The 17,909-nt window shown below is 41.6% G+C and overlaps 1 protein-coding gene across 6 annotated transcripts in view; it reads left to right on the forward strand.

Moving 5' to 3' along the window:
• The window catches only part of CREBBP (CREB binding protein), a 95,213-nt gene that overhangs the window by 11,608 nt on the left and 65,696 nt on the right, over positions 1 to 17,909 (forward strand). For 4 of the 6 annotated variants that reach the window (XM_058849269.1, XM_058849270.1, XM_058849271.1 and 1 more), the window contains exon 2: positions 2,270 to 2,982. The exons of 1 other annotated variant lie outside the window; for it this stretch is intronic. In XM_058849269.1, coding sequence (XP_058705252.1) covers positions 2,270 to 2,982 — 713 coding nt within the window. The remainder of the gene's footprint in view (positions 1 to 2,269; positions 2,983 to 17,909) is intronic. One more of the 6 variants, XM_058849272.1, reaches the window with a different exon arrangement.

Raw genomic sequence — 17,909 nt, forward strand, 5'->3', positions numbered from 1 at the left:
TGGTGCAAAAAGCTTGGAAGAACACCTTTCTGTGGGATTTACAGAAGTTGTGTGAACAAACACTGTAAACTTTAAACCTGGGGAGAGCTGGGGTGCTGAGAGCAGTTTTAACAAAGCCAAAGCCTCAGCCCTGGCCCTCTGTCCCACCCTCGGTGATGTGCAGGCAGATGGCTTTGGTCAGGCTCCAGCTGCTGCCAGTGGCAGAGCCTCCCAGAGCTTCCCAGCATTCCAGGCTGAAGTAGAGAAATCTTGGAAGAGGGAAAGTTGAGCTAAAAAGAAGTGGTAGAGTGCAGCATGGTCAGTGTGGAGTGGTTGTGTGGGAAAGAGGAGGAGAGATGAAGCGATCATGGAGTCAAAGGTACACCAGGAATTTTTCTAGAAGACAAGCAAGAAAGATAAACTCAAGACCTGAAGGGAAAGGCAGCAAGTAAGGGAAATTAAAAATACTTGAATGAATCTTGCTGAATGAAATCTTAGCTTTTCCTTGCCTGCTTAGAAGGGATCAGGGGCTCTGTTTTGAGCAGGGTGTATTTGTCACGGCAGACATCGTGCAGTCCTGGAAGGATTATTGACTCCAATAGGTGATGGTGGCAGGGTGTGATTCCCTGAAGGAGGTGGTGTTTTGAGTGCCTCAAACCAGCCAGAATTTAATGTTTTTGTCTTTGCTTACTGTGCCTGTTGGTGTAATTCACTAGTTATTGCAAGTCTGACCATTTTTATTAATTTTTCTTCAGTTAGGTTGAATTGGAAATGCACATGCTGATGAAATGCATGATATTAAAATGTACTGGGATGGCTTGGTGATGCATCTGTGCTTTGTGAAACAGTTCATGTGTTGCTTGAGGTTTGTTGTTTCTTTCCAATGTACCATCTTACATCATTTTTGCAGCCTGGGTCTTGCACCAACTTTCTGTGCTTGAAGTGCGAATTAAACTTTAAAACAATAAGCTTTTGGAATGTCCTTCTTTAGTAAAGAGCTCTTGCTTGCTCTAACCTGGAAAAAATGAGGTTTGTTGCTCAGTGTGAAGGACTGAGGTTTGTCAGGGCTGCCTTGGGGGACAAAATAAAGTTTTCACACATTTATGTTACATTGAGAGGTGATTGTTCACATCCTTGGACTGGAAAAACTCTTCCAAGATGTGTTGCATGTTTGAACAGCTACTCTGGTGCATTGAGGCTGGTCTGCCTAGATGTTTATAGATATTAATGTATGTGCCTGTCCTTAAGTCTTCAAATATGTAACTTTTATTTTCATGTGGAAGTACCTATATACAGTGAAATACCAGTCTGGTTTTTAGTTACATACTAAAATAATCTTGTTACACAGATGCTGCTTATGATGTGCAATAAGATATTTTAGTGAACCTGAATTGGTCCTTTAAAGGGAAAAAAAAAAAGCCCCACCACTTTTTTATTAGTCTGGATGTTGCAGCCAGGCAGAGCTGTTCCTTCAAGTGGCTTAATGAAGATTTGATTGATTTATTTTGCTCATCTGGAGAGTGTGTGGATTACCTCTGTCAATATTGGGCATGATAAATGAAGGCTGGGCACTTACAGAGCAATTTGAATTATTTGAGCTGTTCAGGAATCGAGCAGTGACTCGATTCAAGAGGCATTACAAGGAGAAAATGCTGAGTGCCTTTCGGGATCTTCTGAGGTAGAAGATCATGGTGCAAATCAATAAGTAGATACTGATCCTAAATGTCTTTATATGTGAGACTGGGACCAAACTGCTGAGGAAATCACTGTTCTTTGGTGAAGTTTTGAAGCAGTGCTGGAAGATGTTCTCTGGTCATGTGCACACATAAATGACAGGGTTGAGATAGAATTGCTGGGTGAAATGTGGTGGCTTGGGATTACAGAGGAGGTTGGAAAAGGTGATGTAATTGCTCTTTTGGGAGAGTAAATCAATAGGGAAAAAAAAAATCTGTTGTTTCTGCCTTCATCTTTTAGCCAAAACAAGGCAAATTTAAACGTTAGATTAGATCATTGTATTCATGCCACTTTAGTTTTCTTAAGCTTTGTTTTGCCAGAATTCCTGCCAGAAAACCTGTTTATTGGCCAGTGCTGTAGCCTGCATGGTTGTGTGTGCACAGTGTGTGATGACTGTGCTCTGAAAGGCTCTGGAGTTCATGTCACAGGGACACTTCTTGGTCTTGGGCAAAGACATCCTGAATGCCTGTCATTGTTAACACCGGTACAAAGTAGAAAAGATTTTAGCTACTCATTTGTTATGTTTTCTCACCCACGTTTCTGTTTTAACTTGTAGATTTCGGATCTTTGTTTGACTTGGAAAATGATCTTCCTGATGAGCTGATCCCCAATGGCGAGTTGGGCCTTTTAAACAGCAGTGGGAACCTCGTTCCAGATGCAGCTTCCAAACACAAACAACTTTCTGAACTTCTGAGGGGAAGCAGCGGCTCTTCCTTAAACCCAGGAATTGGCAATGTGAACTCGAGCAGCCCCGTGCAGCAGGGAGTTGGTGGTCAGGTCCAAGGGCAGCCGAACAGCGCGAACATCGGGAATCTGGGTGCGATGGGTAAGAGCCCGCTGAACCCAGGAGACTCCTCTGCTCCAGGCCTGGCCAAGCAAGCAGCCAGCACCTCTGGACCTACCACACCTGCATCCCAAACTCTGAACTCTCAAGCACAAAAACAAGTGGGAATGGTGACGAGCAGCCCTGCAACATCACAGACTGGACCTGGGATATGTATGAATACTAATTTCAGTCAGACACACCAGAGCCTTCTCAACAGTAATTCTGGTCACAGTTTAATGAATCAGCCTCAGCAAGGACAAGGGCAGGTAATGAATGGATCTCTTGGGGCAGCTGGAAGAGGAAGGGGAGCAGGAATGCAATATTCTGCCCCTGCCATGCAGGGGAATGCAGGCAGTGTGCTGGCAGAGACTTTAACCCAAGTATCTCCACAGATGGCTGGGCACACCGGGCTGAACACAGCACAGACAGGAGCAATTACTAAAGTATGTACATGCCATTTACTGTATTCTATTTATTGCACTTGCTTTTCTCCATACAGGTGTTTAGGAAACACAGTAGATCCTTTTCTGGGACAGAACTAAAGGATTTGCTTTCCTGAGTCTGTAGTTACCCATTTCAGTCACCAGTGATAGTGTGAAAAGGAGATAATTGAAGCAGTACTTCTCATGTAATGAAAAATGAAAGCACTTGTTGAAAAAGACATCCTCGAAGCTAAAAGTTGGAGAGGATCTTAGCAGGGTGAATTAGAAAAGAGTAGCATGATCCTGCAGAAAGGAAGCAGATGATTTCTCATGTGCAGGATCTCAATTTAGCTGCCAGACAACGCCATCTTCTAAAGCAATGTGAACACTTGGAGATTGAAGGGAGAGGTGTAGCAATTGCTCTTCTTGTCAAGGACCACTGTCAGCAGCTGTGCAGTGCATGTTTTTTAAATATGAAGGAACTGATCTGGAAACATCAAATTTCACATAGATTGCCAAGCTAATGCAATCTGTGAAAGGGAAGGGCAAGAGCCTAAGTTGGTGTCCACTGTGGATCAGGGCAGGGAATATATACGTGCAAGTACCTGCCTCTGTCACAGGGCACTGCTCTGGTTCCCTGTTTGATCCAGTTACTGCTTTTTAGTTCTTTGTTTTCCAGGTGTGAGCTTAGAGCAGTGTTTCGACTGCTGCTCCTCCTACCATGTGCCTTATCTCTTGTCTGGGTTGTTTTGGTACAGTTCCTTCATGAAATTTTGATGGCAAACCCACCATGTTCTGATATGTAGAAAAAGGTCATTTTTTATCTCTGATATTTTATCTATTCCTACATCGGTAGCTGTTGTCACTGTAGTTTATTCACATGTAAATGTTAATTCATTGATATGTTAGTAATTGTGGAAAAATCTCATTGTCTGACATGAAAGTGTGTGTCCTGTACTCTGAAGAGGTGCTCACATCATTGTGGAGTGCTGTATAGTTAATTTTAATTTTTTTAAATAAAAACCATAAAAAGCATTCTCTCTGCAGTGAAGAGATGCTTCTACTTAAAAAAGAAATACTTGTGTTATGAGTGAAGGTCAGAGCATCTGAAAGTTGACATAACTGTTTTGGAGGCTGGAGACAGCTAATTTTGTTTTGTGGAAGCTGATTGGTCTGCACTAAAAGAGTCAGCTTATCTTTCTTTTGTTTTCCTTTGAAATTTGTGGCAACAGTGAGGAATTCTATTTATCTGACTTATTTCTGTGAACTTACAGATACCTAAGTTTTTGGGAGTAGATTTTTCCTAGTCACTACTCGGTTTTATGTGAAACTACTGATTTTTCTATGTGAACCAACTGAAGTAGAATTACCCCATAGCAAAGGACTTGCTGACAGAGTCTGTGTGAGCCTGGTGGGGGAGGTTCTGTGAGGTCTTGATTTATTTTAAACCCACCTCTGGTAAAGAACAGGCCAGATCTCAGACAAATTCCTGATTTCAAGGACTTCAGGCTTTAGCCTAAATGGATTCACCAGCCTGGGAAAGGGACCCAGGCTGCCTCAGTTTACAGACATGCAAGAAGAAAAGTAAAGTTGGTTTGAGCAAGGAATACATTGGAAAAGAATAGTGAAAGGACTGTTTTATGACAGAGTCTAAGTGATAAAATGGTGCTTCTTTGAAGGTGCACTTAAAAGAAAATAATTTTAAAAACTTGGCCAAGTAAAACAGGAAAACTGGTGTTTTCCAGGGCTCCATATCTTGTTGAATAAGATAAGAAGCTTAAAAGCATTGTGTTTCTTTAAAAAAATTTTACTTTATATACATCTTATTTTTCTCTTAGTAAAGAGAGCAGGTGAGCTCAGTGTTTTACACAAAGATTTTGTGTTTCCATTTTGGAGCACATACTTGCTTCCTGAATTTTCTTGTGCCAAGCAACAGTATTCTCTATTTTTGCCATTTTCCTTAGTGGCCATTTGAGGATTGGTATCCTTTTCCAGTCTCTCCCCATCCCCCAGTTTATTTTCCTAATAGGATTATCAGCTATGATTGTGTGTTAGCTTTTTCTTATTGATGCTCCAGGAAAGCTTTTAAGAAAAGTAAAGAAACACTTCAGTGAGTTTGTCTGTTCTTCTGAAACTGAAATTTCTGTTGAAGGAAAATGTGGGTTAGTTTGTTTTTTTGCCTCCCGAATCCCTGGTGTTTACCACTTAATGTGTACAGCTTAAAACATTTAAAGAGCTGCAATAAAAGTGATGAGGCAGCTGATCTACCTAATAGTGAAGGTGCCCAACTTGACTCAAAGGTTTAAAATGTAGCTGCCATCCTGCTTGAAGAACTGTATCAAGGCTGGAAGGAAATTCTCTAGCTGATGACTGTAGCAGTATCCTAAGGGAAGGAAGGAGCTGTGAAATACAAATGCAGAAAAAATACCTAAAATAACATTTTAAAGCAGTATCTTCTAATTACATTAAAATAAGTGATGTGCATCTCTGACTAACCTTTTTCAAGTACAGCTCAGTAGCCCATTTTTCTCAGTTCAGTGTGTTTATATGCACTGTGAGGAACTCATGACCCTTTATGGTTTGAGGCCAGTTTTGTTGGGCAAGACCTTGCTTCTGTGGTGGTTGGTTCTAATCCTTTTTTAGTATGTGACTAATCAATCCATTTCTTTTTCTGGTTTTATTTCTTGTGGTGTGTTTATATAAGCATTCTTTCTATTAAGAGAAAAAGAAGGAAAAATATCCAGAATCTGATCCCTTCACCTGATCTCAGAAATTGTGAGGATTCATTTCATCTTGATCATCATCAGCCATGATTGTTAATTTTGGCCTGGACTTGCTATTTTAAGGCAGAACTGAGCAGGGTGACTGAAGCTCATGTTCTGTGCTTGCATGAGCCAAAGGTGGGGATAAACCTTACCCCTAACCTGTTCAAGGAGGAGTGGAAATTAACTAATTCCCAGTGCTAGAGGTCAAGAGGGTGCTGATATTGAGACAAAAGAACATTACATTGGCAGGGAGAGATTAAAGTAGAATACTTCCTCAATCTATAGAGATGTGAGCAAAGATATCATAGATTTCACATGATCCTCCCAAAGATTGGTGATTTTGACTTGCTGAGATACCTGGAAACCTCTGAGGAAACTTTTCTGTGATACTGTGTATATCTCTGCTGCCTTCCTTGCCAGCATCCTTTACTGTAACAATTTTGCTTGCAATTGTGGCATTGTGGCCCTGTTTTCTTGGAAAATGCTACAAGGACTGGGTTGAAGTTCCTTAGGGAGGACAGCTTTAAAGAGGAAAGGATTTGTCTTTGAACAATTATTGCTCGATGGGAGTAGAGGAATAGATCATCTTGTCACAGTCATTTCCAGCAGTAATGAATTGCCCTTTTGTGTTGTATTATGTTTTTTGTCAAGTCCATTAAGTCCAGAAATTGTGTTCAGACCATTTAGAACATCTTGTTAGAGGTGTTTTTTTAAGATTGTTGGATGTGATAAGCATTAGCAAAGCTCAGCAGATGGTCAGTGCTTCCATAGGAATGAGCACTTCATTGGAGATGTGCTCGTGCCTAACGCTCTCCTGAGCTGTGGGAGCTCATCTTTTCCAGGTGAAGGAGATGAAACCTTCCTGTTCTTTGTGGCTGGCAAGGGCTTGAAGCTGTGTTTCTGTCAATGAGTTGTTAGAGAGTCTCTTGCTGAGATGCATTCCCCATGTCCCAGTACAGCTGTCAAAGCCTGTGGAAGGTTAGAAGATGTTGGGAAGCTCCCATTTGTTTTGTATGGTTCTCAGGCTTCTTTTTTGCCCCGTGTTAAGAGTTTTGGACAGTGATTCCTCTAACTGGTGCTTCTGCTCTTTCCCTTAAGAAGTTGTAAAGTCCCATTCAGATGAGAGGACTCTTGAGTGTTTTCTTTTCCATGTGTTTCCAAGCTATAATGCCATCTCACACAATTCTGTAAAAGGAATCACCTTTTCTTCAGTAGCTTCAGAGTCCTATCACTCCAACAAGGACATTCTGGTACCCAGCAGCAGAAATTAAGGAAAAAATCTGGAGTTGTACATGGTTGATAATCTGCAGAAGGTATTGCTGTTAAGCTGCAGTGAAGATGCAGCTTGATGTATCTTCACTGCAGCTTAAAATCCTTTCAAAATATTTTTCTTTATAGAACCATTAAACCTACCCCAAGTTCAGCTTTCCTTCTGAAAGGCAGGCACAGTTTTATCAAACATTATTGGTCTTTGTATGCCTCAGAAAAAGATTAAATTGTTTGATCAGATTGAATCCATAAAGAGATGAAGAGAAAACAGTGGCTTATTTTCATACCTTGTTATGGGGTTTACAACATTTATGGTTATTTGGGGGATTTTTGGGATGCCTTTTTGAAGATTGAGGATTTTGAGTAATTTCAGTCTACCTATTTTGAAAACTCTGAAAGAAATTACTTATATTGATATAAAATAGAACCTGTGTGCAAGAAGAAACTGATAGAAAAGCTGATCTGGCTGGGAGATCTTCCAGTTCAGCATTCCAGGAGGTAACAGGGAGTTCATATACAGAGAACCAAGTGCTGTGTGCAAGTGATGAGTTTTCCTCACTTCTGTGTATGTATTTAAGCCCCACTGGAAGTTGGTACCAGCAGTGGGATTGGCATCAAAACCTGAACAGACTCAAAACAATCACTAACTGTGCAAAACTTGATCTGTTCTGCTGGATTTTTGCCTATGAGTGCAGAACAGTTTTTTCCTCTAAATGGTATTGGCCTAATTTGTTTGGACAGTGCATGTTTTCAACTTTATTTCAGTCGGAATAGCGACATGGCAGTGTTTGCTGCAGCAAGAGTAGGTTCAGATTAAAGAGGAGGAGGATCTCTTCCCAGAAGTGAACTTCAGAAACCAGTAGGAGCATTTTTTATTTTTACCAAGAGAATAACCCGTTGTCTCGGGGCTTTTTAATGTTGAGCTATAAAAGAAGTGAATTCTGTCATTGTTGTTTCCAGGCAGGGTGTCTGTCTAATACATGTGCCTTGGACAAGCACATTCACAGTTTTGCTCCCTGTGCTGTTCACTGAGTGGTATTTTGATGTTGGAAATTAATCCTGAGTAGATGAAATACAATAATGAGCTGTGTTAAAGAGCAAGACTTACATAGTGTATGTGGTTACGTTAGTTGTCTCGGTGTTGTGAGGCAACTGTGGTAAGGAAAATTAGTGATGAGAAAAAAATTAAGCCAACTATTTATTTAAACAGATCCCCCAGTTGCTCTTGCTGAGTACCAGATTTAGATATGCTTGCTGATTGTGAATTAAGTCAGCTGAAGATGTTCTCATTCCTTTGCAGTTCTGTGTGTTTTAGCAAACTGCTGGTGCTGTTTGTTTCTGTGGTGGCTCTCAATCTGTCTGAATTCTGCCTGAATTGTTTTAACATGACTTGCAGTTAATTTGCTTCTCATCCACGGAGTTGTCCGTGCTCGGCTGCCAAGCTGCCTGTCTCCTAGCAGACCATGCCTCTGGCAAACACCAGTAGCCAGTCCAAATCATATCCCAGACACTGCTGGTTCCCAGTTCTGGGGGACTCCTAATAACATTACAGACTTGACCATAGCTTCTCCATTCTCTGATGAATAAGGAGCACTGAAACAGCATTTTTACTGCAGAGAGACATATGTGTTTTTGTAATAATAAAACAGAAGAAGGCTATAAATACAGAGAAACACATCATAGCAAAACTCACTGACTCGTAGTAAAATGAAAGTCTCCGAGGCAGTTTTGTTTTGAAACATGACCGTGGAAAGTGGTGCTCCACAGATGAGTTTGCTGATATGTCAAAGAGATTTAGTGACTTAAAAAGCGTACTTCCCACAACTCTTACTCCTGGCACCTGAAATTGAGTTGTTTCCTGTTTCTAGTACATGAGTTAAGTCTTGTTTGCAGTTGTGCAATGTCATTGAAGATCTCTGCAGCGATAGTCACTTGGCTGGGGCTTATGCAGGTGTCAAGGTTCAGTTTGGCTCCAGGGCTGCGAGAAACAGAGCACTTGGCCTTGGTGGGGACACAGCTCAGTTTCCTCTCCTCCTGCTTCACACCCAAAAGCCTCTCTGTGCACTTGCACTGGCTTATCAGCCAGCTGACAAAAATTAAGTGTTACTGGATCTCTTCAGAGCAGAATTGTGCCATTATCTTCTACTGTGATAATACACCACGAACATTAAGCTTTTTGTCACTAACCATCAATTATATTAGTTAGAGTCTTGTAATGCTTTGGTTTTTGTTGTTAGAGTGGGGTTTATTTCTAAGAAATTTATCTGAAAGAAGGTTTTGGGAGTGAAGCTAACAGATCCACCAGTTCCTTTGGAAGCCATTGATCAAAAGCAAGATTTACAGTGTTGTTTCAGGTTAGTCAAAATGACACAAACTCCCAGGTCCTTACTGATAGATGTAACTGAGATGACGTCTATCTGGTTTTCAGACTGCTTTCACATATCTTCCTGCTGCTGTTTGTAGTTTGGGTTTTTTAATAGCCAGGTAAAAAATGACTCAGATGTTGGGAGGGAGGAAAACCTGCCAAGTGAAACGTTGGTGTGTAGAAGTTACGAAATGCCTCATTCCTTCAATCAGAAGGAAATGTCTTTGTCACAGTAATTTTCTTAATAGACTCTAATCATGCATGTAGATGTGATTTCACAGGAGCCTTTCTGATTAAAAGACCTTTTAGCAGGTCTCAAAACTTGCCCTTACTTAAAAGATAAACTTAATATATGTGCTTGACAGTGAGCTGTGATTATATTGGGAATCCTGTAATTGGAAGGACGTGCAGAAATGTGTCAAAGCAGGCAATGTTATGGTCTGGAAATGAAATGCTGGTGGTCTGTTTCTTTAGAAAAGAGGCGGTGCAGAAAACTTGGAAGATTACATAGAGCCTGATAAACTGTGTCAGCCTTCCTTGAGAAATGGATCAGGAGTGGAAGCAGTGAGAGGAGGTGATTCTCCTTTTGCAGCTTCCACAAGTGGAAAGCACTTTGTTGCAGGAAAACAGGACACTTCAACCATCAGGCAAAAAATAAGATTGTGTTGGAAAGTTGCACTTTGGAATTTTGAAATTCACTCTTTTCCATAGGGGGTTAAAATTCCAGTACAAGAGGCTACTACACAAAGCATCCCCAAATCTACTTTTTAGTGGGAAGATTATTCTTTACCTTGATTAACATTTAAACTAGAAAAGGTGTTTCAATACACATTTTCCCTCCATATGTCAGAAAATAATTCTGAATTCTTACTGGCACAATTGCTAGTTTACTCTGCAAGGCTGAGTATAAGGAATGAGAGGATATAATGACATTTTCCTTTCTTCTTGTGAATGTTTGGAGGAAATTCCTGTTGGTTTTTGTTTGGAAGCTGAAGTCCATTTGTGTGTGGCATCAGTTTGCTGTAACTGTGTCCATGGGCTGTAAATAGTACGTGCTTATTTCTCCTCCTCATCCTCCTCCTTCTTGCTATTACAGTAAAGAGTATTTTTATTTACTCCAGAAATTACTGTGACTGTGAAATGGCACACTAAGCTTGCTTGTGTTTTAACTGTTTGTGTGTAATCTGAGCAATGGCTTTAATTCTAAAGCCAAGAATACTTTGCAGAATTGAGATTTAGATGAATAAGGACTTGAGATGATTTTTGAACTCCTGGTGCTACAAAAACTACCTATAAGTAGGAACTGGAAATGTCTGTGCTTACATGTTCTGAAGATTCTCAGATCCCAAGGTGATGGACATGTTCTTTGGTACCCATGTACAAAATCTTATTTAGGTTTGGGAAATAACAGTGTCCTGTGCCCTAAAAAGGGTTCAACAGTGCCTTTGTTTTAGAATGGATCATAATGAAAATACAACATGTTAAATATAGGACTGTCCTTGCCAAAAGAAATGAAATGGGTTTTTTGAAGAGAGTGGTAAATAGATTTTTTAGCACTCTGCTGCTGTTTTGGATGGAAAGGATTTGTGCTCTCAGAGTGACTGCAGCACAATGCTGTCCTGGCTGCGTGGCTGCTCTGCTTGTCAGGGGAATTTTGGAAACAAAACAAGTGCCCTTTGAAGCTTTTGGCAAATTGACTTAATTAAATAACTGCCTTTCGGACGGGAGGATCTTTGTACCCTGGTAATGGACAAGTGTTGGAACACCACCAGTTGAAGATGAGATTTATCTCTTGGAACAAACTGTGGTGGCTCTCTTAGTCTGATATGGGGCATCTTGGGTTAAAAAGCATTTCTGGATCATCCTCTGTGCAGCTGCTGTCAGGGAGGAAAGCATGTACAGGCCTGGTTTGTTAAACTGTTCAGTTTTAATCCTGTTTAAAGACAACCATTAGATCTTGCTTTGTTTAAAAGCCTGGTCGGAATTGTCTCAATAGGTTCACGGGTATTGTTAAATCTTCAAGGAGAGCATGTTTTATAGAAGGACTGGAAATGTCACAGTAGCACTTGAAATCGCTGTGGTGTTTCAAAACAAATACATTTTGCTCTTAAAGTTATTTAAAAATTATTTTAACAGTGTAAATTATTTATAGTTACATTTCTCCATAGTTAATGTCAGGCTGTGATATTTGTGCTAAGTAGTTTGGAGTAGGCAATATTGATTTTTGTTTCTTTTAATGTATTTAATGTAACCTGTAGTGTGAGTTTGTTTCTTGTCTATTTGATTTTTCTCCCTGGTCTGCAAGGAAAAATTATAGTTACTTTTAGAGTCACAACCTTTCCCCTCAGTGTTTGCCCTTTTCCTTTAGGATTCATGTCTGTCAAGGAGAATATACACTGTAAAGGAAGGACACAGAATATCTCTTTTCATTATATTTTGGAGATACTTTTCCTGTTGCTGTCCCTCCTCAGAGCTACTGTTGTCTTTTCTGCCACCTCTGTGGAATATCACATTCCATGAGCTGCCTGATAATGTATCCTTGCCAGCTTCTGGGAGATAAATGGGGAAAGAATCTCTTAAATAGTGCTACTGTTTTCTCTTACCAAAACAGCGTATTCCTTAAAATACTAAATTTTTGGAGCATGACGTGCTCTCCCTTTCCTTGGCTGTCTCTGGCCAACTATAGGCACTTCCAAACTGCTGAGGTGCTGGCAGCCACAGCTGGCAATTCTTTTGGGACCTGTTGGCTACAGTCTGAAAGGCTGATATCCACAGTACAGGAAATAGAGGAAGGAGCACAGACTTTGGGTTGAATTTGAGATAGAAATCTGCATTTACAGAATCATAGTACAGAATCATGGAATGGTTTGGGTTGGAAGGACCTTAAAGTTTATCCAGTGCCACCCCAGCCATGGCAGAGACACCTTCCCCTATCCCAGACTGCTCCAAGCCCCATCCAGCCTGGCCTTGGACACTTCCAGAGATCCAGGGGCAGCCACAGCTTCTCTGGGCACCCTGTGCCAGGGCCTGCCCACCCTCCCAGGGGAGAGCTTCTTTCTCCTATCCAATGTAAATTTCCCCTCTTTCAGTTTGAAGACATTGCCCCTTGTCTATCACTACTGTTCCTAAACTTTAATTCAGCTTAATGATGATGAAGTGCGGGAACTGGGGGAAGAGGGGAATACTCAGTTGGGAACCTATGTTAGGAAACTGTGTTTTGGTGTGGCCATAAATGTGTTTTAGTACACAGTGAAGCTCCTCCTGGAATTAACTCATAAAAATGTTGGCCTGTGAATATACAATTGAGTATCTGTTGAGGCGTGTCTTCACTGAATTTCAGCCTTTCAGAATTCTCTTTTTAAGTGTGATTGAGTTATTCTTCATGTCCAAACTAGATTTTTTTTTTTTTTTTTTTTTTTTTTTATGAAACAAACCTTTGAAACATCTACAGTTAATTGTGTGGTTCTGGTTAAGTTTCTGTTCTTATATACTAAGAATAATTCTTGTTTATCTGAAGAAAGCCACTTGCTCTGCTTGGCACTTACAAAAACTCTTGCAGCAATTGGAATGCATTGATCAATTGTGGCTAATTATCCATTAGAGCTTTGAAGTTGTTGTTTGCAGAGGTGACACTCATTAGAAAGTAAACCTTCCAAGCTTTATTTTGATTCTTAAGTACAACTGTGATGCAGAGTGCAGAAATTTTAGTAGATTCCCTTGTGTTTGTACTCAGGCTTGTGCAGAATTTTGGAGACATTTTCTTTCTTCAGGCATGTATACAGTGTAAGCATATGATCATTGGATTTTCTTTTCCTGGGAAAAGTTGATTTCTAGTTAAATGTATTAAGGATCTGTTCTCAATATATCCAGTCATTTGTAAAGAAGGGTTTTCCCATGAAATTTTGTCTTTCAGTAATTGTGGGGAAACATGGGTTCATTTTTTTTAAGGCCTTGGAATATTGAAGTTCTTTGGCCTCTGTGAAATACTTGGAAGAGAATTTCACATCTAATTACAATTGGTAATAAAACACCTGACTTCTTTTTAATGGGATTTTTAAAATTTTATTTCTCGTTTTACCAAATTTTAGTAATAAAGGACGAAGTAAATTACAGTTATTCCTGGACATTTGAGTATTTTAATTTGAGTTAATTTACTGCTGAAGAACAAGACACTAATTGCTTCATGAATCTGTTGTGGTGGGCCTTGGTTATAGCAATTAGCTTAAAGTGATGGGAGACTTGGAGCTTGGCTTCCTCTGAACAGTGGTAGCCAGATCATGATTTAATTCTCAAAACTGATTCTTGAAATGTTACATTTTAAGGCTTTCTTGTTACTGACTTAAAAGTGAGTATTTTTAACTGAATGTTTTGTCACACTGCCAAACCTGCAGGTTGGTTTAGGTGAGCGCTCTCACCTCAGCTCAGATAACATCATTGCCACCTTTCCTGCACTGAGACTGAATTCACTTTTTTTTTTCTTTTTTTTTTGGTAACACCACTGGCTTTCTGCCATAAAATGATTAATCTTTTCCTTGCCTCTCCATCTGTCCCTCTGGCATATACATTCCAAACGCCATGGTGACTTTCTTTTGGAACACATTACTATAGGATGAAATAGCAATTAGTAGAGACTTAGTTTTTTTTTTTTGTCAGTAAACAGATGCAAGATGATGCCAGTGTAGTAAAGAAAGCCTGTCTTTCCCCTTCACAAATGAACATGAATTCCTAATGGAATGGACCTGTCTTTTGCGCTTCTCCGGGAGCCGGAATCGGTGAGGTGGACCTTGCTTCGTGCTGGAGCTTTGGGCCTCATTCCAGAGGGAGATAAGAGTCCAAAGAGCAAAGTCCTCAGCCTGTGCCTGCTGGAAACTGCTCTTTGGTACCGAGTCTGTGAGCAAAGCACTGCTGGGAGTCGTGGCAGCAGCACACAGGGGCTGAGGAGGGATTAACTGCAGAGGATTGATGCCAAATTATAGCAGCTCTGGAGCTCGTGTGTGTTCTGCTCACCTGGGATCCACTGGTGAAGCGTGCAGATGGCAAGGCACAGGTCCCTGTCTCTGTGTGTTACCTCTCTGGGAAGCACAAGTAAGCGTTATGAGAGCAGCCCTGTCCTCTTTCACTGTCACTAACAGCATTAAAAGCAGCTGAATTGCCTGTCAGTCTGAATTTCTTAGGTCTTCCATTACCTAGAGCAGAGTGACTCCTTCATTCAGACTACTTTGTAGACTTCAGTTTGTAACTTCTGAGCATCTGAGACACCCAACTGTTTGATTTCTTTGTCTTGAAAGAGAGAATAAAGATCCAGAGGAAGAAAGTTAAAGCTATTTAAGCCAAGCAAGGTGACGTGCTGCTTGTAAAAACATTTCAGTGGATGGGAAGAGAGAAAAAGGGAACAAAATGCTGAGTGTTGTAACCAACTCGTGTGTTGAAAGCCGAGATTTGAGGTAGGTGTGGTAATTTGATGGCAAGGGATTTGAAGACTTAATCTAATAATGGAATATGAAGTGGCTGATTTTGGTGAGGCCCATAAAAGAAGGAAGTAAAGGGCTTGGGATGGCATGGCCGGAAATTCTGAGTCATCCCCATGTAGCAACTGCCTGGAGGCAGGAGCATGGTACTGGGTCTGTACCCAGTCATTCTCTTCATGCTGAACCCAAAGGATACTGCTTGGATCTGTAGATCATAGTGGGCAACACAGAATTCCCATTTTGTGCCAGCTTGCTCTATTTTCTAAAATAAAAACAAGAGAGAGAGAAAAGAAAAGTGTCCCTAACATCTCAGTGGTGTAATTGGGGATTTTAGGTGAAGCATGGGAGATGCTGAGTAGCTGTGGCTCTGTAAAGGTTGGAGTGTTTGTGCACAGCTGCTCTCAGCCTAAGGCTGTTGGTGAAGTGGAACCCTAAAGTTCCAGCCCAGACATTCAGAAAACTGCATCAGAGTTTACAGCAGCTCTTGAAGGGTGGAAATAGTTACTGTCTCCTCAGCCTTTAGCATTTTGTATCACACACCAATGGTGCAGCAGGAGGAAGTAGGGAGAACATCCTTCCTTGCAAATCCAGGGATTTAGAAGAAAGCAGTAGTGAGTGGCAGATGTGTTTTACTAGAGCAATTTACACAGTTGAACAGCCAAGCTCTCACGTATGCAACTCTTCAACACTGCTGTTAGTTTGTGAAGATCTGGCCTCTTATCAAAACAGATCAGATCTAGGATGCCTCTGCTCTCTCTCATCTTTAATTATGACAGGCATGTTCTGTTCTCTGAAATAATTTAAATTATTAATCTGGGACTTAAATTGGTTTTTAGCTTTTATACCATAGACTAAGTCCAGAATAATACAGGGATAGTGGTGGCTCACTAAAAGGCTCACTTTGTGATTTCCTCCTACAGCTGTTTTGTCAGGTTCAGAGGTGTGGGAAGAGTTTGGTGAGAAAAAAAGGTGGTTCTGACCTTCCTGTTTTTTTATTGTCAGAACAGATCAGAGTAGCACACCCAGTAGGTTGGCTGTGTGTCCTCACACTGTCACTGTTGAAGCTGCAGCTCTTTACAGCACCCCCACCACGGGGGTCTTCTAAACTGTTTCCTGTCGAGCTTTCAGCTCCCTCCTCTGTCCTCAGATAATCTCTGAGGTGCTGACAGGACAATGGTGGATCCTCAAGAGCCCTGGGTAATGTTTCTGTTGCTAAATGCAGTGGGTGATGGCAGAGGTCTCTGTGCCTTCCTTCATGGAGATGTCAATCTGCGAGTCTGTCGTGGTTTAGGGGTGGTATTCCCAAATTTAGTGCTCCCACTGAGACTCAGCAAACTGCGCTGCCACTCACTCAGTCCCCCTTTCCCTGCAGTGGGATGGAGAGGAGAATTGGAGGCAGAAAGGACAGAGATCACAGGCTGAGATAAGAACAATTTACTGGAAGCAGCAGTGAGATAAGAAACAGGAACAGCAGTGATATTAATAACGAAAGTCTATAAGAGAGGCAATGATTTACATGCAAAATGCTCAGAACAGCATTACCCCCCACTCCCTCCTGCTGGCTCACTCAACCAGGAGGACCCCTTCTCCCCAGAAGAGATTCCTCTTTTTTGGCAATGGCATGAGGTGGTACAGAATAACCTCAGTATCCTGACCATGCCCTGTCCTGGCTACTGCAAAAAAACTAACCCTGTCCAGGACATTACCTCTTATTCTATACAGTGTACTCGTGTCCAATTCCTACACCTTCCAACTAGGTGTGTTTATATTTATCTATTTGTATAGGTAATTTGTATTTATGTATATATATATATATATATATATATATATCTCCATCTCCCACAAGCACAGCTATCATTTCTATAGTTAGTGGCTGTCCCTCCAAGATGTCTGTTCAGTTCATTTAGTCTGTGGCTGTGGGTTCTATCAGTCCTAGATATCTTCTGGGTCAGGAGGGCTGGTGTGCTGTTGGCTGATTGCAAACTGCATCAGGAGCTCGTGTGGCATGATGTGTGAAAGGCACTTTCCCTCTGAACATCCAGCCCAGCCCTGGTAGTCAGGGTTCCAGTAGAAGCTGTGCTTCAGTGCCAGTCACTTTGGGAGCAGCTTGAACCTCTTCATAGGCTGCCAGGATCTCTTTTTCAGTTTGGGTGTAGCAGGCCTTGGATGCTTTGTATCCCCAACTCCAGAACCCCAGACGTCTTCAAGTCTCCTCAGGTGCTTTTTACCAGACAGGCCAGGAAGGACCATTCACCTGGACTGTAGAGCCTGTTTTTTACATCCTGTCCTGTCCTGACTGGCCCAGGGGCTACTGCTTGAAAACCTCTTGTATGATCTGTTCAAAGTTTGTTGTTGTTCAGAGCTACACTTTTCTTCCATGTCACAAGATGGAGAGAGCTGACAATCTGAGTACTCTGGGATGTGCATCCTCCAAAAACCCACAGTGAGGCCCTTTGACCCCACTTTGCTTTATGGTAAAACCAGCCTTCTGGAGGATTTGGGTTTTCTTCTCCCCTTTATCAAAAACTTCTGCCCTGTTCTCCCAGGCAGTGATGTCATCAATGTGCTGGAAGTGTTCTGGAGCCTCACCTTTTTCCGGTGCAGTCTGGATCAGCCCATGACAAGTAGTGGAGCTGTGTTCCCACTCCTGGTTTCTACATGTCCAGCACAGCAGCTCTCAGTAATGGTGTGACTTCATTCAGGCCACCATAGTCCACTGTCAGTGTGCACTTTCCATTGGACTGACACACTGGTTGTGTAGGGCTGTTAAAGGGTGAGCAGGTCTTGCTGAGCACTCCCAGCTCTCCAATCCACAGCCCATCCCATGGATGGGGTCCCACAGGGCTGGCTGGTGCCGTGCTGCCAACAGGGCACTGTTGTGGTAGTGATCAGTACTTGTTGTTCTTCATCCCTCATCAGTCTCACAGCAGAAGGGTCCCCTGAGAGACCCAACAAGGAATTCAGCTATCAAATTCTCTCTGTCTCCATAGCAGCTCTTCTAAAAGCCCAACGATTCCCTTTTGGGATCTTGAAATACCCTCTCCTGAGGTGGTCTGTGCCAAGGATACCTGGGGCCTCTGT

Source organism: Poecile atricapillus, chromosome 14, assembly GCF_030490865.1.
Source record: "Poecile atricapillus isolate bPoeAtr1 chromosome 14, bPoeAtr1.hap1, whole genome shotgun sequence".
Classification (NCBI taxonomy): Eukaryota; Metazoa; Chordata; class Aves; order Passeriformes; family Paridae; genus Poecile; species Poecile atricapillus.